At 70.4% G+C, this 24,483-nt stretch overlaps 2 protein-coding genes across 5 annotated transcripts in view; one reads left to right on the top strand and one right to left on the bottom strand.

The window, feature by feature from the left end:
• Positions 1-8,491, bottom strand: part of ADGRL1 (adhesion G protein-coupled receptor L1) — a 49,822-nt gene extending 41,331 nt beyond the window's left edge. The window contains exons 1-4 of the mRNA XM_064499208.1: positions 8,387-8,491; positions 5,458-5,591; positions 4,360-4,573; positions 1,669-1,778 (exon numbers count right to left, since the gene is read on the bottom strand). Of these exons, the coding sequence (XP_064355278.1) occupies positions 1,669-1,778; positions 4,360-4,573; positions 5,458-5,527 (394 nt within the window). The 5' untranslated portion in view covers positions 5,528-5,591; positions 8,387-8,491. The remainder of the gene's footprint in view (positions 1-1,668; positions 1,779-4,359; positions 4,574-5,457; positions 5,592-8,386) is intronic.
• Positions 8,492-11,822: 3,331 nt separating this feature from the next.
• Positions 11,823-23,409, top strand: LOC112979649 (cAMP-dependent protein kinase catalytic subunit alpha-like). 4 transcript variants are annotated; one of them, XM_064499360.1, is made up of 11 exons: positions 11,831-11,962; positions 13,762-13,862; positions 14,729-14,771; positions 15,658-15,786; positions 16,747-16,845; positions 17,654-17,736; positions 18,517-18,643; positions 18,884-18,979; positions 19,063-19,185; positions 20,598-20,739; positions 22,008-23,409. In XM_064499360.1, the coding sequence occupies exons 2-11, from the start codon at positions 13,777-13,779 to the stop codon at positions 22,301-22,303; spliced, it is 1,224 nt and encodes a 407-aa protein (XP_064355430.1). In that variant the 5' UTR covers positions 11,831-11,962; positions 13,762-13,776; the 3' UTR covers positions 22,304-23,409. The 4 variants fall into 4 exon arrangements, with proteins under 4 accessions (XP_064355429.1, XP_064355432.1, XP_064355431.1 ...); XM_064499359.1 differs by lacking the exon at positions 13,762-13,862 and having other exon boundaries at positions 11,823-11,962; positions 14,710-14,771; XM_064499362.1 differs by lacking the exon at positions 13,762-13,862 and having other exon boundaries at positions 11,823-11,962; positions 14,710-14,771; positions 20,635-20,739; positions 22,008-22,267.
• The last annotated feature ends 1,074 nt before the right edge of the window (positions 23,410-24,483 follow it).

Here is a 24,483-nt window from a genome sequence, read left to right as displayed (position 1 = left end):
ACCCCCAAATTGGGGGGGGGGTGGGGGTCAGACCCCCCCAAAATGGGGCACTGGGTCCCCCCGTTTGCGGGGTGACAGGGGGCAGCAGACCCCCGGGTACGAGGGGCAGTGGGGGGCAGGGCCCCACGCATGGGGTGCTGGGGGGACCACAGGATCCGGCCCCCAAATGGACGTGACCCAAGATATGGGGGGGGGCCCAAATGCACCCCCCCGATGCCACCTCTGGCTGGGGGCGGGGCCTTCCCACAATGCCCTGGGGCAGGGCTGGGGGGGACATCATGGCTACCGCGCAGCTCCCTGCTTGGAGAGTCAGCTAGGCCCTGTGGAGGCGGGACTTCCTGCTCTGCCCTGCTTGAAGGGCGGGACTTCCTGTCCCTGTGGAGGTGGGACTTCCTGTTTCACCCTGGTGCAGGGGGGGGTTTCCTGCCCCTGTGGAGGTGGGACTTCCTGTTTCCCCAGGCTGGAGGTGGGACTTCCTGCTCCCACAGAGGCGGGACTTCCTGTTTTCTCCAGACTTTAGGGGGGACTTCCTGCCCCCGTGGAGGCAGGACTTCCTCTTTTGCCCTCCTCACTTCCCGTTCCCAGCCCAGGAAGGGGGGGGGGGTCACGCACCCACGCTGGGGGAGGGCCCAGGGGTCTGGGGTGCCCTGGCCCGGGGGGCAGTGCAGCCATGTTGTGGGGTGCGCCAGGGGGCAGGGCGGCCATGTTGAGGGGCACACCAGGGGGCAGGGCGGCCATGATGTGGGGAATGCCAGGGGGCAGGGCAACCATGTTGTGGGGCAGGGCGGCCATGTTGTGGGGCACGCCAGGGGGCAGGGCGGCCATGATGTGGGGCAGGGCAGCCATGTTGTGGGGCATGCCGGGGGCAGGTCGGCCATGATGTGGGGCAGGGCGGCCATGTTGTGTGGCGAGCCAGGGGGCAGGGTGGCCACTGCGTGGGGCACACTGTGAGGCAGGGGGGCCACGGGGTGGGATGAGGGCGCCGTGGGGTGGCCATGGGGTGGGGCGGGTGCCGTGGGTCAGGGTGGCCACAGGCCAGGGAGTGGCTTGGGGTCAGGGCGGGTGGGGACGCCGGGGTGCCATGGGGTGAATGAGAGGGTGCCGTGGGGTGGGTGCTGTGGGGCAGGGGTGCACAAGTGCTGTGGGGCGGGTGCTGTGGGGCAGGCGCTGCGGGGTGCGGGTGCTGGGAGTGGCGGGTGCCATGGGGTGCTGAGGACGCCGTGGGGCAGGACTCCCTATAGGGCACGCAGCCATCCTGCACCTCCGGGCACTTGTAGGTGACGGGAAGGGATGGGGGGGCGCCGTGGGGCAGATGCTGGGGGCGGTGGGCGCTGTGGGGGGGGTGCTGTCGGGTGGGGGTGCCGTGGGGCGGGTGCCATGGGGTGGGGGGTGCCAGGGGGCTGGTGCTGGGGGCGTCGGGGGGCAGTGGGTGCCGTGGGGTGGGGGCCGTGGGGCAGGGGATGCTGGGGGCGCTATGGGGCAGTGGCACCGTGGGGCGGGCGCCGTGGGGCAGGACTCACTGTAGGGCACGCAGTCGTACTGCACCTCCAGGTACTTGGAGGTGCCGGGCCGGGCCGGGGGGGTGCCGGGGGGCGGGTGCTGGGGGGTGGTGGGTGCTATGGGGCGCTGTGGGGCGCCGTGGGGCAGGCGCCGTGGGGCAGGACTCACTGTAGGGCACGCAGTCGTACTGCACCTCCAGGTACTTGTAGGTGCCGGGACAGGGGTCGGGGAAGGCGTCGGAGCCGGCCACCACCACGCACTGCGTGCGGTTGTTGCACCTGCGGCACGAGAGCACACGCGTGTGCGCTGCACGCCCCGCACACGCGTGGGCACGGGGGCGGCACGCGGCTCGCACGCACACGGCACGCGCGGGGGCAACACGCGGCTTGCACACGCATGGCACGTGTGGGCACGGGGGCGGCGTGCGGCTTGCACGGGCACGGCGTGTGCACGGGGCACAGCTCACACGCGTGCACACGTGCACGGGGACGGTACACGGCTCGCAAGGGTGTGCGCACGTGCACGGGGACGGCGCACGGCTCGCACAGACGTGCACACAGGACACGGCTTGCACGGGCACAGACACGGGGCACAGCTTGCACAGACGTGCACGTGGACATGGGACACGGCTTGCACGGATGTGCACACGCACACGGCACACGGACACAGGGCACGGCTTGCACAGATGTGCACACGGACACGGGGCACGGCTTGCACATATGTGCACACGCACGCAGCGCAGGCACAGCTTGCACAGACATGTACGCGGACATGGGACACGGCTTGCACACACGTGCACACGGCTTGCACACCCACGGACGTGATACACGGCCCACGGACGCGATGCAAAGCTCACACGGACACGGCACACGGCTTGCACATGGGGACACAACACGGGACGGGACATGGGACGGGACACGGGATGTGACATGGGACACGGGACACGCTGGCTTGCGCACACGGACACGGCAGGGGACGCAGCAGCTCGCACACGGGGACAAGGGACACACGTGGCCCACGTGATGGGGACACGGGACACCCGCGTTGGGGACAGCCAGCACACGGAGGCGCCCGCGGGTTGTCCCCCGTGTCCCCAGGCTGCATCCATGTCCCCGTGCCACCTGGTGTCCCACCGCCGACCCTGTGTCCCCGTGTCCCCGTGCCATCGCGTGTCCCTGCTCCCTGGATGTCCCCATGCTGTCCCCGTGTCCCCAACCCCTGTGCTGTGTTGCTGTGCCACCCCTGTCCCTGTGCCACCCGCACGGTGTCCCCAACTCCCACACTGTGGCCCTGTCCTCTGTCCCTGTGCCATCACGCGTCCCTAGTCCTCACACTGTCCCTCATCCCTGCACCATCCCTTGTCCCCATGTCACCTTGTGACCCCATGGCACCCTATATCCCCACATCCCTGTGCTGTCCTGTGTCCCCATGTCCCTATGCCAACTCATATCCCCACGCCATCCCGTGTTCCTGTGCCATCTCACAGCTCCATGTCCCCATGCCATCCCGTGTCCCCACGCTGTCCCGTGTCCCTGTGCCATCCCTTGTCCCCATGCTGTCCTACATCCCCATGTCCCTGTACTGCCCTGTGTCCCTGTAGCGCCCTGTGTCACCATGCTGTCCCATGTCCCCACACCATCCTGCATCCCTACGCTGTTCTCTGTCCCTATGTTAAGTCACATCATCGTGTCCCTGTGCCACCCTACGCTGCCCCGTGTCCCTGCAGCACCCTGTGTCTCCGTGCCATCGCATGTCCCCATACTGTCCTACACCCCCATGTCCCCGCATTGTCCTGTGTCCCCATGTCATCCTGCATCTCCTCATCCTCCTGCTGTCCCATGTCCCCGTGCCATCCTGCCTCTCCTTGTTCTCCCACTGTCCCATGTCCCCGTGTCACCCCACATCCCCATGTCCCCGTGCCATCCTGCAGCTCCTCATTGTCCCGCTGTCCCATCTCATCTCATGTCCCCTTGTCCCCGTGCCATCCTGCCTCATTCTCCTACTGTCCCGTGTCCCCATGCCATCGCACATCCTCATGTCCCTCTGCCATCCTGCAGCTCCTCGTGCTCCTGCTGTCCCATGTCCCCGTCACCCGCATCCCCATGTCCCCATGCAATCCTGCAGCTCATCGTCCTGCTGTCCCGTGTCCCCGTGTCACCCTGTGTCCCTGTGCCATCCTGCAGCTCCTCCTCCTCCCACTGTCTTGTGTCATCCCACGTCCCCATGTCCCTGTGCCATCCTGCCACTCCTCATCCTCCTGCTGTCCCGTGTCCCTGTGTCACCCGCATCCTCATGTCCCTGTGCCATCCTGCCACTCCTCATCCTCCTGCTGCCCTGTGTCATCCCACGTCCCCGTGTCCCCATGCTGTCCTGCATTTCCTCATCCTCCTGCTGTCCCATGTCCCCATGTCACCCTGCACCCCCGTGTCTGTGCCATCCTGCAGCTCATCATCCCACTATCCCATGTCCCTGTGTCACCCCACATCCCCGTGTCTGTCATCCTGCAGCTCCTCATCCTCCTGCTGCCCTATATGCCCATGTCACCTGCATCCCCGTGTCCCCGTGCCACCCTGCCTCTCCTCATCCTGCTGCCCCGTGTCCCCATGTCACCCACATCCTCATGTCCCTGTGCCATCCTGCATCTCATCCTCCCACTGTCCCATGTCCCCATGTCACCCCACATCCCTGTGTCCCCGTACCATCCTGCATCTCCTCGTCCTCCTGCTGTCCCGTGTCATCCTGTGTCCCCGCATCCCCATGCCATCCTGCCCCTCCTCATCCTCCTGCTGTCCCACGTCCCCATGCCATCCTGCCCCTCCTCGTTCCCCCGCTGTCCCCGTCCCCACGCGCCGCCCCCACCTCTGCGCCATGATCTTGAAGGCCTCGGGCAGGTAGCACTGCACGTTCTCCATCTGGAAGGGGTCGGCGTCGCAGATCTTGTCGTCCGTGCGCCCGTAGTTGGCGTTCTCCACCATGACCACGTCGCTGCCCGGGCACCGCAGCTCGATGGGGTAGCCCTCGCAGGCCAGCTCGCGGCGCACGAGGCCGAAGGGCAGCCCCGCGCGGCTCAGCCCTGCGGGGGGGGGCACGCCTGGGTCGCCTGGGCCCCAGCAGAGTCGCCTGGGCCCCCCCAGGCATGCCTGGACCCTCCTGGGGACGCCTGGGCCCCACCAGGGACGCCTGGGCCCTCCTGGGGACACCCCTCGCAGGCCAGCTCGCGGCGCATGAGGCCGAAGGGCAGCCCTCCGGGGGGGGGGGGGGCACGCCTGGGTCGCCTGGGCCCCCCCAGGCACGCCTGGGCCCTGGCGGGGACACGTGGGCCCCACCCAGGGACATCTTGGCCCTGGTGGGGACGCCTGGGCCCCCCCAGGGACGGCCCTCATCTGCCAGCTCTGAGGCTGAAGGGCAGCCCTGCGGGGGGGGGGGATGCAGGACGCCTGGGCCCCCAGGGCCGGACGCCTGGGCCCGTTGCTGGGCGGAGGAGCAGGAGAGGATGCCTGGGCCCTTGGCGGGGGGGGGACCCGAACGCCTGGGCCCTTGGCGGGGGAAGGACCTGGCCCGGACGCCTGGGCCCCCCATCTCCACTGGGCACCAAAGCGGGTGCTACCGTAATGCACCTAATAGAGGCACCCCCTCCATACGCGTGCATCCCTATGGCAACGCGTCAGCGCACACGCGTGTGGGAGGCTCCCAGGCTGTCGCACACACACGTGACCTCGTGCACACACGCGTGTGCGCCACGCTGACCCCCCCACTCCCCCCCCGCGCCGGCTCCCAGCTCTCCTCCCCCGCTGGCGCCGGCGGCGGCTAAAATTAGCCGGGGAGCAGATGGCGGCGCTCCGGCGGGGCCGCCCGCCTCGCACACGCCTCGCACACGCCTCGCACACGCCTTGCGCCGCGGGGGGGACCGGGGCGCCGCCGAACACGCGAGCGTGCCCCGGCTGCAAGGCGGCCTACCTTGGGTGGCGGAGGTGACGAGGACGGCGGTGACGAGGAGGCTCCGCAGGGCGGGGGCGGGGCGGGCCATGGCGGCGGCGGGGCGCCAGCCCCCCGCGGCGGTGTCACCGGCCACCGGGCAGGATGCGGCCGACCTGGCGGGGGAGAGTGCGGGGGTCAGGGGTCGCTCCGGACGCCTGGGCCCCTCCGAGAGGGAGGGTACAGGGATCAGGGGAGGGGGCCCGGATGCCTGGGCTCCTAGTGGGGGGGGGCAGCAGGGTGCTGCTGGTTTGGACAGAGGGGGCCCGACCCTCCCCCGAGACCCCACCTGGGGGCCCAGGCGTCCGGGGGCGGCCCAGCCCCCCCCCCAGAGCGGGAGGGGGGCCCAGGCGTCCGGGACAGGAAGCGATTAGGGATCCCGGGGATTAACGAGGGAGATTAAATGGCTCCAAATCCACTTGGATTAGCGGGGGGGGGGACCCAGGCATCCGGGCAGCCCCCCCCTGCGAGCAGAAGGGACCCAGGCGTCTGGGCCGGCCCCCCTAATCCACCACAGCCCCCCGGGGGGGGGGAGTTAAGCCGATTACCCCAACCCCGAGTTTAAACCCCCCGGCAAAGGGGCCCAGGCGTCCGGGCCCCCCCCATGCCGCATGGGGGGCCCAGGCATCCTGGATCCCCCCCCACCCCCATGCGGGGGGCCCAGGCGTCCGGGCCCCCGCCCCGCATCGCTCACCCTGTGCGGGGGATGGGGCCCCCAGTGCATTGTGGGAAGCTCTGCCCCGGCAGCTCCCATCCGGCGCGTTGCCACGGCGACGGCACCCCGGTGCATTGTGGGAAACTCACCACCTCCCCCCCCACGGGTGATGGCGGAGAGGTGCATTGTGGGAAACTCCCGGCACAACCGGGGCGGGGGGGCAGCTCCCCGCCACCTTACCAGCATGCTTTGCATGCAGCTGGCTCCAGGGGGGGGGCCCAGGCATCCGGGTCCGGTGTTCCCCCCCCCACACACCTCCCACATCAGGGGGGCCCAGGCGTCCGGGGGGGCCCTGGTTTCCCCACAGAGCTGCTGCACAGGGATGGCGGCACCGCACACGCGTGTGCAAGCGCATGTGACCCACCATGGCCCCGGCGCACACGCATGTGCGAGCGCCATGCTGCTCCTGCCAGCCTGGGCCCACACACACGCGTGTGCGAGGCGGCTCCCGGGGCCCAGCTCAGCCCCCCTCAACGCGGGGACCCAGGTGTCCGGGCCACCCCGCACCCCCCCTCCCCGTGCCCCCCCCCGGCAGCCCGGACGCCTGGGCCCCCACTGCATGGAGGGGGGTGTCAGAGAATCGGGGGGCTCCTCTTCTCCAGACAATATGGCAGCGGAGGAGACCCCCCTCCCCTCCACTGCCCATCACTCTAGATATTATGGTACCGGCAGGAGTGGGAATGCCCCCCCTGCCCAAACATTACGGTACCGGGAGGGGCCGCCCATCCCGTTGGCGGGAGCACTCGCATGGCTCCGCCTCTACGGACATTACGGTACCGGCGGGGGGGGGGAACCGGACCCCCCCCAACGGCGGGACCGAACTGATGGCGCTGCCTCTCCAGACATTACGGTATGGGGGGACAGACTCCGCCCCAAGTAGCGGGAGCGGCCGCACGGCCCCGCCTCTCCAGACATTACGGTACCGGGAGGGGGCGCCGCCCCCCCCCCCGGTGGCGGGAGCGGCCGCACGGCCCCGCCTCTCCAGACATTACGGTACCGGGAGGGGGCGCCGCCCCCCCGATGCTGCAGTGGGGGGGGGCGGTGCCCCCCCCCCCTCCCGGGGCTGCGGGGGGGGGGGAGAGGCCCCCCGACGGCGGGGGGGCCCGAAATAAGCCCCCCCGTTGGAAAATGCGCCCCCCAAATCCTCCCCTGCCGCTGCCCCCCCCACTGCAGCCCCCCCCATTGCACAGCCCCCCCCGCGATAGCCGGGGGGGCTCCGTTCCTCGCCCTCCCCCGCGATGGCCCGGGGGGGGCTCCATTCCTCGCCCCCCCCCATTTTGCACGGGGCCCCGCTCCACGGCCCCCCCCTTTGCAAGGCGGCCCCCCCATTGCACGCCCCGCCTCGGCGCTGCCCCCCCCCCACATCACACGCCCCGCGTTGCACGGTGCCCCCCCGTCATTGCACGACCCCCCCAGTCTGCACGGCGCCCCCCCATTGCACGGCCCGCACCGGCGCCCCCCCCCATTGCACGGCCCCCTCCGGGGCACAGACCCCCCTCCCCGTTGCACGGCGCCCCCCCCGCGGCACGATACCCCCCCCCACAGCACGGCGCCCCATTGCACGGCCCCCCCCCATTGCACGGCGCCCCCCCTCATTGCACGGTGCCCCCCCAGGACCCCCCCAATTGCACGGCCCCCCCCGTTGCACGATGCCCCCCCGTTACACAGCGCCCCATTCATTGCACGGCCCCCCCCCCATTGTACGATGCCCCCCCGTCACACGGCCCCCCCCATTGCACGGCGCCCCTCTGGTGCCCCCCCCTCATTGCACGGTGCCCCCCCGGTGCACGGCGCCCCATTGCACGGGCCCCCCCCATTGCACGATGCCCCCCTTTGCACGGTGCCCCCCCCGTGGCACGATGCCCCCCTCGTTACACAGCGCCCCATTGCACGATCCCCCCATTGCACAGGCCCCCCCCCCCGTTGCACGATGCCCCCCCCCATTGCACGGTCCCCCCCCTCATTACACGATGCCCCCCCCGGTGCACGGCCCCCCCACCGTTACACGGCGCCCCATTGCACGGCCCCCCCATTGCACGGCCCCCCCCATTGCACGGCGCCCCATTGCACGGCGCCCCCCCCGTGGCACGATGCTCCCCCATTGCACGGCGCCCCCCCCCCATTGCACGATGCCCCCCCGTGGCTCGATGCCCCCCCCCGGTGCACGGCGCCCCCCCGCCGCGGCGGCGCCCGTACCTGCGGGGGCGCGCGGGCCCGGGGGGGCAGCTCCATGCGGCGACGGCGCGGGCGGTGCGGGCGGCGCGGCCCCCCCCCCCCCGGCAGCGCCACCCCCCCGCGGCGCGCGCCGCTCGCCCCGCCCCGCCCCGCCCGCGTCACTGGCCGGGGGGCGGGGCGCCGCCAGGGACCGCCCACGGGGCCGCTCCGCGCCGCGGGGGGGGGGCGGGTGTGAGGGGGCCGTTACGGGGGGGGGGCAGGTGTGAGGGGACTGTTACGCGGGGGGGATGAGGGGACCGTTATGGGGGGGGGGAGATGTGAGGGGACCATTACGGGGGGGGCAGGTCTGAGGGGACCTTCGGGGGGGATGAGGGGACCGTTACGGGGGGGGGGCAGGTCTGAGGGGACCGTTGCGGGGGGGGATGAGGGGACCGTTACGGGGGGGGGGGAGGTCTGAGGGGACCGTTGGGGGGGATGAGGGGACCGTTACGGGGGGGGGCAGGTGTGAGGGGACCGTTGGGGGGGATGAGGGGACCGTTACGGGGGGGGCAGGTGTGAGGGGACTGTTACGCGGGGGGGAGATGTGAGGGGACCATTACGGGGGGGGGCAGGTGTGAGGGGACCTTGGGGGGGGATGAGGGGACCGTTACGGGGGGGGGGAGATGTGAGGGGACCGTTGGGGGGGATGAGGGGACCGTTATGGGGGGGGGGGAGGTCTGAGGGGACCATTACGGGGGGGGGAGATGTGAGGGGACCTTCGGGGGGGGCAGGTGTGAGGGGACCGTTGGGGGGGGATGAGGGGACCGTTACGGGGGGGGCAGGTGTGAGGGGACCTTGGGGGGGGATGAGGGGACCGTTACGGGGGGGGGCAGGTGTGAGGGGACCGTTGGGGGGGATGAGGGGACCGTTATGGGGGGGGAGGTCTGAGGGGACCTTGGGGGGGGTTGAGGGGACCGTTACGGGGGGGCAGGTGTGAGGGGATCGTTGCGGGGGGGGCAGTCTGAGGCGACCGTTACGGGGAGGGGGGATGAGGGGACCTTTATGGGTGGGGCAGATGTGAGGGGACCGTTGCGGGGGGGGGGCGCAGGTCTGAGGCGACCGTTGGGGGGGCAGGTGTGAGGGGACCGTTAACGGGGGGGGGGAATCGGTAAAGGGCGGCGTTACCGTGTGAGGGAGCCGGTAACCGGAGGGGGGGGGGCGCGGGCGTGGCTGCCCCGCCCCGAGCGGCGGTGCCCGGGGGGGGGGCGCCGGGGCAACGGCCCCCTCCCGTCCTGGCGGCGGGCGGAAAACCCGGCCCGGATCTGCCCCGGGAGGGGAGCGGGGGCAAAACCAGGCCCGGATCTGCCCTGGGAGCGGAGCGGGGGTAAAACCCGGCCTGGATCCACCCCGGGAGGGGACTGGGGGTAAAAACCCGGCCTGGATCTACCCCCGGGAGGGGACCAGGGGTAAAACCCGGCCCGGATCGACCCCGGGAGGGGAGTGGGGGGGTAAAACCCGGCCCGGATCCAACCCGGGAAGGGACCGGGAGTAAAACCCGGCCTGGATCGCGGCCCCCCCCCATCATTCTCCTGCAGGGGAAACTGAGGCAGAGGCCCCTCCCCCAGCCCCTCATGCTGTGGGGGGGGTTGGGCTGGGGTCAGGGGTCACCCCCGCCCCTCCCCCACAACATCCTGGGCAGGCCCCGCCCCCAGGGACCCTCCCCCGCCCTGACTTACGGGAACGGAGGAGGGGCGGGCCTGGGCGCCTGGGGGGGAGGGGGAGCCAGGGGTCCTGAGCACGGGCATGCACATGAGTGTGAGCACAGACGCACGCACGCGTGCATGCCAGTGAGCGGGGACATGCGTGAGCATGGCCTCACGCATGCACGAGCAGTGACACACGCACACACACTCGTGCTCACGTGTGTCAACATGGGGACGGACGCGTGTGAGCGGTCACGCATGGAGACGGTCCCACGTGTGCACATGCACATGCATGTGCACGATCACACGCGTGTGACTGCAGCCACGTGCACGTGGGTGGCTCCCGTGGCCACCATCACACGCGTGTGCGTGCAGCCCCACCCGAGCGGAGTCGTGCACACGCGGGGCACGTGTCCCCTGCCAGCAGGGCACCGCAGGGGGGCAAGGAGGAGCCCTGGTAATTAGCATATGCAAATGACTTCACTCAGGGGGGGCTATAGCCAAGGAGGGGAGCAGGTAATTAGTGCTGGTAATTAGTGCAAGGCACCTGGTGCAAGGCTGGTGCACGCATGAGGGGTGTGCAAGGGGGAGTGTGCAAGGAGCCCCCATGCAGGGCTGGGCTGGGAGCATCCAGGGGGAGTTTGCAAGGGCCAGGTGTGCAAGGAGACCCGTGCAAGGCGGGTACACAAGCAGGCAGGGAGAGTGAGCAAGGGCCAAGCGTGCAAGGCACCTTGTGCCCGGCCGGTGCACCAGTACGCCGGGTGGTTGCACAAGGGAGCAGCGTGCAAGGAGCCCTGGTGCAAGGCCGGGGCGTGAGCATGCACGACGGCTGTGCAAAGGGGAGCGTGCACGGAGCGCCGGGACGAGCGTGCAAGGGCCGCGCGTGCAAGGCCGGGCCCGCGCGTGCGCGCAGAGCCGGCGCGAGCACCCGGGGCGCCGCGCCCGCTCACAGCGCATGCGCGTGCCGGGGCCGCGCCGGCCGCACCGCACCCCGGCCGCCGCTCGCCCCGCCCACTCGCCCTTCCCATTGGGCAGCCGCCTCCTTTTCTCCCTCGCCATTGGCCGCCTGGAAGCGACTGCCGATTGGCGGCGGCGCGCGCCGTAGGTGGGAGGGGGGGAGCGGCGGGCGCGCGCCCCTCCCGTCGGCGGGCGGGGGCGGGGCGCGGCGGCACGGCGGCGCGCGGGGATTGGCGGAGCGGGAGGAGGGGGGCGGAGCGCGGCGGCGCCTGCCGCTACGGGAGCCGGGAGGCCCCGCCCCGTTGCCGGGGACCGGTGCAGGGCTGGGGCGGGAGTGGCGCAGCCGCACGGTGAGACCGGGGCCGCCGCGCCGCCCCCCGGGCTCCCGGGACCCCAACCCCGACAAAGGTGGGGGGGCGCCGAGGTGGGGGGGTGCCCCATAGCCCCCCGGCCCCTCCCTCCGTCCGCCCTCCCCTCCAAGCCCCTCCCATCGCCCCGCCCCCGGCGCCCACCTCCCCGCAAGCCCCGCCCGTGTCAATCTCCGCTGGCCCCGCCTCCATTCCGGCCAGGCCCCGCCCCCGTTGCCCACGCCCCGCCCCTCCCCTGGCTCTTCTCTGCCCCCACCCTCCCGGCTTCTATTTTTGGCGCGCCGCAGCCAATGGGCGGCGGGCGGGGGCGGGCCGAGCGCCGGAGCGACGGTCCCGACAGCCAATGGAAGGCGGCGCGGCGGCGGCGGCCGGGCCCAATGGCGGCGGCGGGGCGGGCACGCGCGGCGCGGCGTCAGGGGCGGGCGGCCAATGGGGCGGCGGCGGCGGCGCGGCGGCGCCAATGGGCGGCGGGGGGCGGGGCGGGGCGGTCCGCCGGGGAGCGGGGCGGCCGGGCCGAGCCGAGCCGAGCCGAGCCGGGCCCGACATGGGCAACGCGGCCGCGGCCAAGAAGGGCGGCGAGCTGGAGAGCGGTGAGCGCCGCGCCGGGCCTCCGCGCCGGGTACCGCGCCGAGCCGGGCCGGGGGGAGCCGGGCTGAGGGGGGCCCAGGCCGAGCGGGGTCGAGCCGGGCCGAACCGGGGGAACCGAGCGAGGATGGGCCGGGCCGAGCCGAGCTGAGCTCGGGGGAGCCGGGCCGGCCCGGGGGACACTGGGCCTGGCGGAACCGGTTGAGCCGGCCCGAGGGGGACCCGGGCCCGGCAGAACCGGGCCGAGCCGAACCGGGGGGCACCGGGGCCGGCGGAACCGAGATGGGCCGGACCGGGGGGCACCGGGCCCGGCGGAACCGGGCCGAGCCGGATCAGGGGGGACTGAGCTGGGGGACACCGGCACCAGCGGAACCGGGCCGGACCGAGGGGACCTAGGCCGGGGGCAACCGGGCCCGGGGGAACCGGGCTAGGCCAGACCGGGGGGAACCGGGACCGACAGAACCGGGTCGAGGTGGATCGGGGGGGGACTGAGCTGAGGGGACCCGGGCCGGACTGTGGGGAGCCGGGCCCGGGGGAACCGGGCCGAGCTGAGGGGGAAACCGGGCTGAGCCCGGGCGGACCGGCGGGTCACGGGCCGGGGGGACGAGGACAAACAGGGCCGGGGGGAGCCGAGGTGAACCGAGCCGGGCTGGGGTGGGGGGGACCCCCGGGACAGGCGGGGGGGTCGGGGGCCTGGGGCGGTCGGGGGGGCACAGGGACCCTGGGGCGGTTTGCCCCGGGGGAGGGGGGAGGTGCCGCGGGGGCGGGGCCTGGCGAAAGGGGCGGGGCATGTCAGAGGTTGCCATGGGCGTGAGGGCGGGGCGTGCGGGGGCTGCCCCGGGCGCGGGGGCGGGGCTGGGGGAAGGGGCGGGGCCCGTGGGCGTCGCCATGGGGACGGGGCGGGGGCGAAGGGGCGGGGCACGCGGGGGGTTGCCGTGGGGACAGGGGCGGAGCACGTTGGGGGTTGCCATGGGGATGGGGCGGGGCTTGGGAGTGGGGCGGGGCCTGGCAGAGGCCGCGGGGCCGTGGGTGACTCTGGCACCTCCCCCCCCGCCGGGTTCCCAGGTCAGCGGGGGGGGGGGGTGGGGTGGAACGCCTAGGTCCCCGGGGTGCTGGGGACATGGGGCTGGGGGACACTGGGGACACTGGTCTGGTGCCCAGGTGGGTCCTGGGGACACTGGGGACATTGGTCTGGGGACCCAGGCAGATACTGGGGACACTGGTCTGGGGGTCCTGGGGACACTGGAGACACTGATCTGGGGCCCAGGCAGGTACTGGGGACACTGGGGATGTTGGTCTGGGGACCCAGGTGGATACTGGAGACACTGGTCTGGGAGTCCTAGGGTACAGTGGGGACACTGGTCTGGGGCCCAGGTGGATACTGGGGACATTGGTCTGAGGGTACTGGGGACACCTGTCTGGGGCCCAGGCAGGTACTGGGGACACTGGTCTGGGGGTCCAGGGGACACTGGTCTTGGAGCCCTGGGGGACAGTGGGGACACTGGTCTGGGGCCCAGGAGGTCCTGGGGACACTGGGGACATGGGTTTGGGGGTTCTGGGGACACAGGTGGCCTCTAGGGACTCTGGTTTGGCGGTGCCAGGTCCCCACGGTGATGCCGCATTCCCATGACCATGTCACTGATGGTCCCTTGGGGTCCTCTGTCAGCCCCATATGGGGGTCGTACTGGTTTATAATGGTCTGTAGTTCTCCTTACTGGGTCTATGTGGTTTATCCGTAGTAGTGGTCTATACCAGGTTGTATAGACTTATAATGGTTCATACTGGGCCATACTGGTCTATACAGGGGCCATTCTAGGCCATGCTAGTCCATACTGGTCCATATTGGTCTACAGTGGTGCACACTACATCATACTGGTCTATACTGGGCCGTACTAGACCATACAGGTATTTAATAGTTTATAGTGGTTTATAGCAGTGTATAATGGTCTATACTGGCCCATACTGGTCTATGCTGAGCCATGCTAGGCCATAGTGATCTTCAGTGCTCCATACTGGTCTATATGGTCCATACTGGGTCATACTGGTCTATGCTGGTCTATAATCGGTCTTAGTGTTCTATACTGGGCTGTACTAGGCCATGTTGGTCTTTAACGGTCTATACTGGTCTACAGTGGTTTATAACGCGCCATGCTGTTCTGTATTGGGCCATACTGGTCTTTAATGGTCTCTACTGGTCCATACTGGTCTATAATGGTCTGTACTGGGCAATGCTGGTCTATATTGGGGCATACTAGGTCATGTTGGACTTTAATGGTCCATACTGGTGTATAATCAGCCATACTGGGCCGTGCTGTTCTATCCTGGGTTATACTAAGCTGTACTGGCCATACTGGCCCGTACTGGTTTATAATGGCCCATACTGGGGGGGGTGGCCCCGTGGCCTGTCCCCGCCTGCGCCGCCCCGGGGACAAAGTCTGCCCCCCCCGGGGTCATCGCCCTGCGGCCGCCTCCTCCCAGACGCCTGGGCCCGCGGCATGGAGGACGGTGAGGTGGGGGGGGGCCCGGACGCCTGGGTCCTCGTGGGGGGCTCTGGGGCTGGGGGGGGGCCCGGACGCCTGGGCCCTCTGCCCTGGGTGCCCCCCCCCATAGAGGCCTGGGGGTGGGGGTGCTTTTGGGGGGTCCCTAGTGGGGGGGAGGCAGCAGCCCCAGACACTGGGGTCCCTCGGTGACCCTGGGGGGTGCGGGGGGGATCCCGGGCCTGACCCCCCCCCCATGTCCCCTCCCCCCGCAGTGAAGGAGTTTTTGGCCAGGGCCAAGGAAGATTTCCTGAAAAAATGGGAGAATCCGGCCCAGGTACGGCCACCCCCCCGTCCCCTGTCCCCTCCTGGGGGGTTGGGGGTCCCCTGTCCCCTCCTGGGGGTCCTTGTCCCCTCTAAGGGGTCCCCTGTCCCCTCCTGGGGGGTTGGGGGTCCCCTGTCCCCTCCTGGGGGTCCTTGTCCCCTCCTGGAGGTCCCCTGTCCCCTCCCGGGGGTTGGGGGTCCCTTGTCCCCTCGTGGGCTTGGGGACCCTTTGGAGGGGTCCCACATTGCATCTATGGGGTCCCTTGGGGAGGGTCTGGTGTCCCTGGGGGTGTCCGTGTCCCCTCCCTGCCGCATGTCCCCAGCCGATGTCCCCAGGGGAGGTATCTGGGGTCCCTATGAGGGGTCCGGGGTCCTCGGGATGTCCATGTCCCCTCCGTGGCCGGTGTCCCCAGGAGGGGTCTGGGGTCCCTGGGATGTCCGTGTCCCCAGGGTGGGTCTGGGGTCCTCGGGATGTCCATGTCCCCTCCATGGCCGGTGTTCCCAGGAGGGGTCTGGGGTCCCCGGGGTGTCCGTGTCCCCTCCGTGGCCGGTGTCCCCAGGAGGGGTCTGGGGTCCCTGGGGTGTCCGTGTCCCCAGGGTGGGTCTGGGGTCCTCGGGATGTCCATGTCCCCTCCGTGGCCGGTGTCCCCAGGAGGGGTCTGGGGTCCCCGGGGTGTCCGTGTCCCCTCCATGGCCGGTGTCCCCAGGGTGGGTCTGGGGTCCCTGGGGTGTCCGTGTCCCCAGGGTGGGTCTGGGGTCCCTGGGGTGTCCGTGTCCCCTCCGCAGCCGGCGTCCCCGGGGGTTATGCGGGGTCCCCGGACGGGTGTGGGAGTGGCAGCGGGGGTTGGGGGGGGTGTGGGGGGGGGCAGGTGCCACCCCCCGTGTCCCCCCCCCCCCAGAACACGGCCAGCCTGGAGCAGTTCGAGCGCATCCGCACGCTGGGCACCGGCTCCTTCGGGCGCGTCATGCTCGTGCGCCACAAGGACTCGGGCCACCACTACGCCATGAAGATCCTCGATAAGCAGAAGGTGACACCGCGGGGGCCCCGGCGCGCGGGGGGGACACGCACCGATGGCCCCCACGCAGGGGGGTTTGGGGGACACCGGGGTCCCTGACGCAGAGGGGTTTGGGGGACGCTGGTGTCCCCAACATGTAGGGATTTGGGGGGGACATCAGTGTCCCCAACACATAGGGGCTGAGGAGACCCTGATGTCCTCAAAGTCACCAAGACATGAGGATTTGGGGGGACCCCGGTGTCCCCAGCACAGAGGGATTTGGGGGACACCGGTGTCCCCAACATGTAGGAGTTTGGGGGACACCGGGGTCCCCAGCACGTGGGGTTTGGGGGTGACACTCTTGTCCCCAGTGTCCCCAACACGTAGGGGCTGAGGAGACCCTGATGTCCTCAGGGTCCCCAAGACATAGGAGTTTGGGGGACACTGGGGTCCCCAGCACGTGGGGTTTGGGGGGGACCCTGGTGTCCTCACTGTCCCCAACACAGGATGGATTGGGGGGACCCCAATGTCATCAGCATATGAGGTTTGAGGGGGGGACGCTGATGTCCTCACTGTCCCCAAAATATGAGGGTTTGGGGGACACCGGTGTCCCCAGCATGCAGGGGGCTTGGGGGGGACCTCAGGGTCCCCAAAACAGGGGTTTGGGGGGGACCCTGATGTCCTCAGTGTCCCCAAATCATGAGGGTTTGGGGAACACCGGTGTCCCCAGCATGCAGGGAGCTTGGGGGGGACCTCAGGGTCCCCAAAACAGGGTGTTTGGGGGGGACCCTGGTGTCCTCAGTGTCCCCAAAACACGGGGGTTTGGGTGGAGGTCCCCAACACCTGGGGGACTGAGGGGGGGGGGACGCAGCGTCCCCAGCACACAGGGTCTGGGGGCACACTGGTGTCCCCAGCACGTGGGGGCTGTGGAGGGGACGGGGCGTCCCCCGTGTCCCCAACGCGCCTGGTCTCGGGGGGACGGGGGTGACGCAGGTGGTGAAGCTGAAGCAGATCGAGCACACGCTCAACGAGAAGCGCATCCTGCAAGCCGTCACCTTCCCCTTCCTCGTGCGCCTCGAGTACTCCTTCAAGGTGGGCTGTCCCCCCCGGTGGCACGTGTACCCTGTCCCCCCCCCCCCCCCCCCGGGGACCTGCCACCCCCGTGGCGGCACTGTCCCCCACGGCGTGGCCCGTTGTCACCCCCAGGGTGTCCCCATCACCCCCCTGCGCCTCCGGGATGGCACCCCGGGGTGTCCCTGTGCCTTTGGGGTGTCCCCTGTTGCCCCGGGATGTCCCCTGTCACCCCCGGCATGTCCCTGTGCGCCCAGGGTGGCGTCCTTGGGTCCTCAGGGTGTTCCCTGTGTCCTTGGGACGTCCCTCGTCACCCCAAGGATGTGCCCAGGGCTTTCCCCGGCATCCCCCGTCCCTCCCCGGTTGTCCCCCATCACCCTCAGGATGTCCCCAGGGTGTCCCCCTGGTCCCAGGGTGCCCCGTTGCCCCCAGGACGTCCCCAGGTTGTCCCCAGAGTGTCTCTCAGATGTCCCTAGGGTGTCCCCCATCTTCCCAGGATGTCCCTTGAGTGTCCCCCTTGTCCCTGAGATGTCCCCAGGGTGCCCCCATCACCTCCAGGATGTCCCCAGGTTGTCCCCAGGGCATCACTTGTGTCCCCAGGGTGTCCCCCATGTCCCCAAGGCGTCTCCCATCACCCCCAGGACGTCCCCAGGGTGTGTCTCAGATGTCCCCAGGGTGTCCCGGTGTCCCCAGGGTGTCCCCAGGGCATCCCCCATGTCCCCAGGGCATCTCCCATTGCCCCCAGGATGTCCCCGGGGTGTCCCCTGCCCCCCCGGGACACCCCCTGCCCCCCCGGCTGTCCCCGGGCTGAGGGGACCGTGCTCCGCAGGACAACTCCAACCTGTACATGGTGATGGAGTACATCCCGGGGGGGGAGATGTTCTCCCACCTCCGCCGCATCGGCCGCTTCAGGTGAGCCGGACGCCGGGGCCCCCGGGGGGGGTCTCGTGGGAACTGGGGGTGCCCCAAGGGTCTCCACAGGGGACCCAGGAGGAGCTGGGGGGTTTGGGGGGGGTTGGGGAGTCTCTGGGGGATTTTCAGGGGGCCAGGGGGTGGTTGGGGGTCTCTAGGGGCCTCTGGGGGGGGCTCAGGATGGATTTGGGGGGGTCTGGGGGGTCTCTGGGGCTTCCTGGGGGTCTCTGGGGCTTCCTGATGGTCTCTGGGGTTTCCTGGAGGTCTTTGGGGGTCTCTGGGAGGTCCCAGAAAGGGTCCAGGGGGTCCCTGGGGGGTCTCAGGATGGGTTTAGGGGGCTTTGGGGGTTCCTGGGGTCCTTGGGGGTCTCTGGGAGGTCCCAGAAAGGGTCCAGGGGGTCCCTGGGGGGTCTCAGGATGGGTTTAGGGGGCTTTGGGGGTTCCTGGGGTCCTTGGGGGTCTCTGGGAGGTTCCAGGAAGGGTCCAGGAGGTCCCTGGGGGACTGGGGGCCTCTGGGGGGTCTTGGGATGGGTTTAGGGGGGGCTCTGAGGAGTTGAGGGGTTTCCTGGGGGTCTCTGGGGCTTTCTGGGGGCCCCGGGGGTCTCAGAAAGTGTCCGGGGGTCCCTGGGGGTCTGAAGAAGGGTCTTCTGGGGGTCCTCAGGAGCCCCGGGGGTCTCAGGAAGGGTCCTGTAGGGTCCTTGGGGGTCGCGGGGTCTCTGGGGGGGTTCCTGGGGGGCAGGGTCCTCCAGCCCCCCCCCAACGCCCACCGCCTGCCCCCCAGCGAGCCCCACGCCCGGTTCTACGCGGCCCAAATCGTGCTGACGTTCGAGTACCTGCACGCGCTCGACCTCATCTACCGCGACCTCAAACCCGAGAACCTGCTCATCGACCAGCAGGGCTACATCGAGGTACCCCAAAACCCCCCCAAATACCCCCAAAATACCCCTAAAATAACCCCCCAATCCCCCCCGGTACTCCCTGACCACCCCAAATACCCCCCAACTGCCTCAAATGCCCGCCAGAACCCCCCTGGGGTGCCCCACAGCCCCCCCAAATACCTTGTCCCCCCTGGCCCTGTCCCCCCCAGGCCTCCCCGAGTCCCCCCAGCCCGGGGGTCCCCACTTGCTTTATTTGTCCCCCCCCCCCAGGTGACAGATTTCGGCTTCGCCAAGCGAGTCAAGGGCCGGACCTGGACGCTGTGCGGGACCCCCGAGTACCTGGCGCCCGAAATCATCCTCAGCAAGGTGAGGGGGGGTGCGCTCGTCCTGGCAGCCCCTGGGACCCCCCCCCGGGCCCCTCGGTGACCCCCCCACCCCTCCCCGCGCAGGGGTACAACAAGGCCGTGGACTGGTGGGCCTTGGGCGTCCTCATCTACGAGATGGCGGCCGGCTACCCGCCCTTCTTCGCCGACCAGCCCATCCAGATCTACGAGAAGATCGTCTCGGGGAAGGTAACGGAGCGTTGCCCCTTTCCCGGGGAGGGGGGGACCCCACGGGGGGGGGCGGCGGGTCGTGGCGGGTGTGCAAGGCGCTGTACGTCTGTCTAGTGGGTGCTTTATTAGGTGTATTATGGTAGCTCTTTGGTAATGCGCAGTACTAGGGATAATATGGTAGCTGGGTGTTTGCACAGCTGAGGTTGGAGGGGGAACTGGGAGAGGGATGGGGGAACTGGGAAAGGGATAGAGGAGACTGGGAGGATGGGGAGAGGGACTGGGAAAGGGACTGGGGGGCCTGGGGAAAGGATGGAGGACTGGGAGAGGGACTGGGAGAGGGACTGGGAGAATAGGGAGAGGGACTGGGAGAACAGGGAGAGTGACTAGGAAAATGGGAAGAGGGACTGAGAGAGGGACTGGGGTGATTGGGGAAAGGATGGAGGACTGGGAGGGGGTGGAGAGGAACTGGGAGGACTGGGAAAGGGACTAGGAAAAGGACTGGGAAGACTGGGAGAATAGGCAGAGGAACTGGGAAAATGGGGAGAGGGACTGGGAGAGGGACTGGGGGGACTGAGAAAAGGATGGGGGACTGGGGAGACTGGGAGAGGGACTGGGAGGGCAGGGAGAGGGACTGGGAGAGGGACTGGGGGGACTGAGATAAAGATGGAGGACTGGGAGGGGAGTGGAGAGGGACTGGGAGGACTGGGAGAGGGACTGGGAGGGGAGTGGAGAGGGACTGGAGGGATGGGGAGAGGGACTGGAGGGACTGGGAGGGTGGGGAGAGGGATTGGGAGAGGCACTGGGGGGATTGGGAGAAGGACGGAGGCCTGGGAAGGGGGTGAGAGGCACTGGGAGCACTGGGCGAGGCACTGGGGGGCCAGGGAGAAGGACGGAGGCCTGGGAAGGGGGTGAGAGGCACTGGGAGCACTGGGCGAGGCACTGGGAGCACTGGGCGAGGCACTGGGGGGCCAGGGAGAAGGACGGAGGCCAGGAGGGAGGGGAGAGGCACTGGGAGCATGGGGAGAGGCACTGGGAGCACTGGGCGAGGCACTGGGGGGCCAGGGAGAAGGACGGAGGCCTGGGAGTGGGGTGAGAGGCACTGGGAGCACTGGGAGAGGCACTGGGAGCACTGGGCGAGGCACTGGGGGGCCAGGGAGAAGGACGGAGGCTGGGAGGGAGGGGAGAGGCACTGGGAGCACTGGGAGAGGCACTGGGAGCACTGGGCGAGGCACTAGGAGGCCAGGGAGAAGGAAGGAGGCTGGGAGGGAGGGGAGAGGCACTGGGAGCACTGGGCGAGGCCCTGGGGAGCTGGGGAGAAGGACGGAGGCCCGGGGGCGGGGGGGGGGAGGGCCCGGGAGCCCCGGGAGCGCGGGGGGCCCAGGCGTCCGGCTGACGCCGCGCCCCCAGGTGCGGTTCCCCTCCCACTTCAGCTCGGACCTCAAGGACCTGCTGCGCAACCTGCTCCAGGTGGACCTCACCAAGCGCTTCGGCAACCTGCGCAACGGCGTCGCCGACATCAAGGGCCACAAGTGGTTCTCCACCACCGACTGGATCGCCATCTACCAGCGCAAGGTGCCCCCGGGGGGGGGACCGGGGGTGCTCGGGGGGTCTGGGGGGTCCTTCGAGGGGTCTGGGAGGGTCTGGGGGGTCCCGAGAGGGGACTGGGGGTCCTTCGAGGGGTCTGGGAGGGTCCTGGGGGGTCCCGAGAGGGGACTAGGGGTCCTTCGAGGGGTCTGGGAGGGTCCTGGGGGGTCCTGAGAGGGGACTGGGGGTCCTTCGAGGGGTCTGGGAGGGTCCTGGGGGGTCCTGAGAGGGGACTGGGGGTCCTTCGAGGGGTCTGGGAGGGTCCTGGGGGGTCCTGAGAGGGGACTGGGGGTCCTTCGAGGGGTCTGGGAGGGTCCTGGGGGGTCCTGAGAGGGGACTGGGGGTCCTTAGAGGGGGCTGGGAGGGTCTGGGGGGGGTCTGAGGGGTCCTGAAAGGGGACTGGGGGTCCTGGGGGGTCCTGAGAGGGGTCTGAGGGGTCCTGAAAGGGGACTGGGGGTCCTGGGGGGTCGTGAGAGGGGGCTGGGGGTCCTTAGAGGGGTCTGGGGGGGTCTGAGGGGTCCTGAAAGGGGACTGGGGGTCCTGGGGGGTCCTGAGAGGGGTCTGGAGGGTCCTGAAAGGGGACTGGGGGTCCTGGGGGGTCCTGAGAGGGGTCTGGAGGGTCCTTAGAGGGGTCTGGGGGACCCTAGGGGGTCCTGAGAGCGATCTGGGGGGTCTAGACAGGGGTCTGGGGGGGGCCAGGGGGGTCCTCAGAGGGGTCTGGGGGTCCTGGGGGGTCCAGACAGGGGGCTGGGGGGTCCTGGAGGGTCCAGAGAGGGGTCTGGGGGTCTTGGGGGGGTCCTGGGAGGGGCCTGGGGGGGGGGCTGGGGGGCCCGGAAAGGCTTGGAGGCTGGGGGGGGGGTCTTGCCCGGGGGCCCCAGGTGTGCAGGGGGGGTGGTTGGGGGGGGTCTGGCCGGGGGGACCCAGGTGTGCCCCCTCGCCCCCCCCCCCGCAGGTGGAGGCCCCCTTCGTGCCCAAGTGCAAGGGTGGGGTAGGGGGGTCCGTTTGGGGGGGTCTTGCTGGGGAACCCAGGCGTGCGGGGGGGGCAGTTGGGGGGGGGTCTGGCTGGGGGGACCCAGGCGTGCCCCCCCCGCCCCCCCCCCCGCAGGTGGAGGCCCCCTTCGTGCCCAAGTGCAAGGGTGGGGTAGGGGGGGCGGTTTGGGGGGGTCTTGCTGGGGAACCCAGGCGTGTGGGGGGGGCAGTTGGGGGGGGGTCTGGCCGGGGGGACCCAGGCGTGCCCCCCCCGCCCCCCCCCGCAGGTGGAGGCCCCCTTCGTGCCCAAGTGCAAGGGCCCCGGCGACACCAGCAACTTCGACGAGTACGAGGAGGAGGAGATCCGCGTCTCCCTCACCGACAAGTGCGCCAAGGAGTTCGCCGACTTCTAGGGGGGGGCCGCCCCCGGGGGGGGGGCTGCGGATCCCCCGGGGGGGGGGAACAAAACCCCGGGGGGGGACAAACCCCCAAGGAGGGGGCAAAACCCCCAGGGAGAGGGGGCAAACCCCCCTGGGGGGTCCACATAGCCCCATGGCAGGGGGCAGCTCCCCCCCCAACATGATGCTATGGGGGGGGGTCATTCCCCCCCCCGGGGTAATTGGTGGGGGTTTGCCCCCCCGGGGTAATTTGGGGGGGGGGTTGTTCCCCCTCACCCTTAAAGCAGGGGGAGATTTGCTCCCCCTCCCGGGATAAAGGAGGGGGGAGATTTGCCCCCCCAGGTAAAGGAGGGGGGGATTTCCCCCCCCCAAGGTTAAGGAAGGGGTTGATTTGCCCCCCTTGGGGTAAAAGAGGGGGTAAATTGCCCCCCCAGGGGAGGAAGGGGTAATTTGTCCCCCCCCGGGGTAAAGGAGGGGGTAGAGTTCCCCTCCCCGGGGTAATTAAGGCTGTGGGTTTGCCCCCCCTCCACAGTAAAAGAGGGGGTAATTTGCCCCCCCCAGGTTAAAGGGGGGTAATTTGCCCCCCCAGGGTGAAGCAGGGGGTAGATTTGCCCCCCCCGGGGTAAACGAGGGGGTAGGTTTGCACCCCAGAGTAAATAAGGGTGTGGACTTGCCCCCCCCCCAGGGTAAAGGAGGGGGTAGCTTTGCCCCCCCGGGGTAATTAAGGGTATAGATTTGCCCCCCCGGGGTGGTTCAGGGCTTGGCCCCCCCTGGTTATTTGGGGGGTTAATTTGCCCCCCCCCCGGGGTTTATTGGGGAGTATTTGCCCCCCCCAGGGGTAAGTGGGGGGGGGTTGCCCCCACGGGGGGGCAGGGGGGGGGGTATGTTCCCCCCGGTTTTATTCGGGTCGAGCCCCTATTTTTAGCGGAGGGGGGGCAGCGTCTGACATCCCCCCCACGATTTTAACTGATTGTTTCGGTTTTAAGCCCAAATTGTGGGGGGTGGGAGGGGGGATTGGGGGGGTGATGCGGCTGGGGAGGTTTTTAAATGGGGGGGCAGGATTGGGCCCCCCCCTTTTTGGGGGTCCCCCCCAGTGTGGGGGCTGCTGGGGACCCCCCAGGGGGGCAGGTCTGGGGGGGCCCAAATGCCGGGGGGGTCCCCGAGCCTGTGGGGGGGTCCTCGAGCCTAGGGGGGGTCCCCACATCCCGGGGGGGTCCCCAGCCCCCGGCCCCCCCCACGTGCTTCATTGTAAACTTATTTGAGACGAATCCAATAAAGTTTTGTTTAAAAATCTTGTGGCCCCCCCCGGGGAAACGGAGGGGCCCGTGGGATTGGGGGGGGGGCCGAGGAAAATGGGGGGCTCCAAGAAAGTTGGGGGGGTCCCGGGGATTTGGGGGGGGTCAGGGAATTCGGGGGGGGACAAGCGAGATGGGGGGTACCTGGAAATGGGGGGGCCAAAAATGGGGTGCAAGGAACTGGGGGGGGCCCCGGTGACTTGGGGGGGGGCAGAAAGAGGAGGGGCAAAGAAACGTGGAGCTGGGGGGGCACGAGTGGGTGGGGGGCGTGGCTTGGCCGGGGCGGGCGTGGCTTGGGCTGAGTGGGCGTGGCCGCGCTGTGGCGGGCGTGGCTCGGGACGCGTGGGCGTGGCTTGGTCTTGGGTGGGCGTGGCTTGGGCCGGCTGGGCGTCAGTTCTGGCAGCTGGGCGTGCCCCGGCGGGGGCGTGGCTTTGGGGGGCGTGGCTCTGCGGGGGCGTAGCGGAGGAGGGGCGGGGGCGTAGCGGAGGCGGGACGGGGGCGTGGCTCGGCGGGGAAGTGGGCGTGGCTCGGCGGGGAAGTGGGCGTGGCCCGGCGGGGCGTGGGCGGGCCCCCCCGCGCCGCGGGGGCGTGGCGGCGGCGGCGGGCGCCCCGCCCCTCTCCGGTGCCGCGCGCGCGGGGAGCGGCGGCGCTGCGCGGCGGCGGCGGCGGCGGCGGCGGCGGCGGCGGCGGGGGGGGGGGAGGGGCGCTGCCTTCCCGCGGCTCCACCTTAAGCGCGCGGCGGGCGGGCGGGCGAGCGGCGGCGGCTCCTCCTTAAGGCGCGCGCGGGCGGGCGGCGGCGGCCGGTGCGAGGCCGCGCGCGCGGGGCTGCAGCGGGGCGCGGCGGCGGCGGCGGCGCGGGGGAGCGGGGGGGGGCGGGAGGAGGGAGGGACGGGGCTGGGGGGGGGCGCACGGCCCGCCATGGCCGGGCCGCCGCCGCCGCCGCCGCCGGCGGGCCCGGAGGCGCCGCGCTACCAGGAGTGGATCCTGGACACCATCGACTCGCTGCGCTCGCGCAAGGCGCGGCCCGACCTGGAGCGGATCTGCCGCATGGTGCGGCGGCGGCACGGCCC

The sequence above is a fragment of the Dromaius novaehollandiae genome, chromosome 33 (assembly GCF_036370855.1).
Source record: "Dromaius novaehollandiae isolate bDroNov1 chromosome 33, bDroNov1.hap1, whole genome shotgun sequence".
NCBI classification, from domain to species: Eukaryota; Metazoa; Chordata; class Aves; order Casuariiformes; family Dromaiidae; genus Dromaius; species Dromaius novaehollandiae.
This window is presented reverse-complemented; position numbering and strand designations above follow the sequence as displayed.

Excerpts from the sequence above, each read along its gene's own strand:
- LOC112979649 (XM_064499359.1), top strand. The coding sequence starts at position 11,833 with ATGGGCGGCGGGGGGCGGGGCGGGGCGGTCCGCCGGGGAGCGGGGCGG. Across the intron at positions 11,963-14,709 it reads GGGCGGCGAGCTGGAGAGCG|TGAAGGAGTTTTTGGCCAGG; the intron begins GTGAGCGCCGCG and ends CTCCCCCCGCAG. Across the intron at positions 17,737-18,516 it reads CGCCGCATCGGCCGCTTCAG|CGAGCCCCACGCCCGGTTCT; the intron begins GTGAGCCGGACG and ends CCTGCCCCCCAG.